The 497-nt window shown below is 60.8% G+C and overlaps 1 protein-coding gene across 1 annotated transcript; it reads left to right on the forward strand.

Annotated features, from left to right (window-relative positions):
* Window positions 1-123: 123 nt before the first annotated feature.
* LOC104468348 (claudin-19-like) lies at window positions 124-318 on the forward strand (the record flags this gene model as incomplete). Its single annotated transcript, XM_010082447.1, has 1 exon — window positions 124-318. A coding segment is annotated over one exon (195 nt), but the record flags the coding sequence as incomplete, so codon positions are not given.
* Window positions 319-497: the final 179 nt, after the last annotated feature.

Raw genomic sequence — 497 nt, forward strand, 5'->3', positions numbered from 1 at the left:
GACACGGGGACCACGCAGCCAGGACAGGGTTAAGGACAGGTTCATCCTCCGCGTGGGACATGGGACGTGGGCCGAGGTGACCTTGCTTGAGGAGAGACCGGCTGGGGCCGAAAGCACCCGCAGGCGAGCGGCTTTCCTTCCCCCCCCGCTCACATCCAGACCTCCCGGGCTCTCATGGTGATTTCTCTCCTCCTGGGCTTCTTCGGCGTCATCGTGAGCGTGGTGGGCATGAAGTGCACCAAGGTGGGCGAAGAGGATCCCGTCACCAAGAGCCGCATCGCTGTCGCCGGCGGCGTCCTCTTCGTCCTCTGCGGTAAGGCAGCTCCAGCCCTCTGCTCTAGAAAACCTCAAACACCTTCTAAAAGATGGAAAAAGGGGCGAGGAGCGGGTTTGGGGATGGGTTGGGTGTTCTCATGTTCAATGTTCCATGTTGGAGGACGTTTTTTCCTGTGTGGGTGGTGAGGCAGTGGCCCAGGTTGCCCAGAGCAGCTGTGGAT

Source organism: Pterocles gutturalis, unplaced genomic scaffold (assembly GCF_000699245.1).
Source record: "Pterocles gutturalis isolate BGI_N339 unplaced genomic scaffold, ASM69924v1 scaffold33179, whole genome shotgun sequence".
Lineage (NCBI taxonomy): Eukaryota > Metazoa > Chordata > Aves > Pterocliformes > Pteroclidae > Pterocles > Pterocles gutturalis.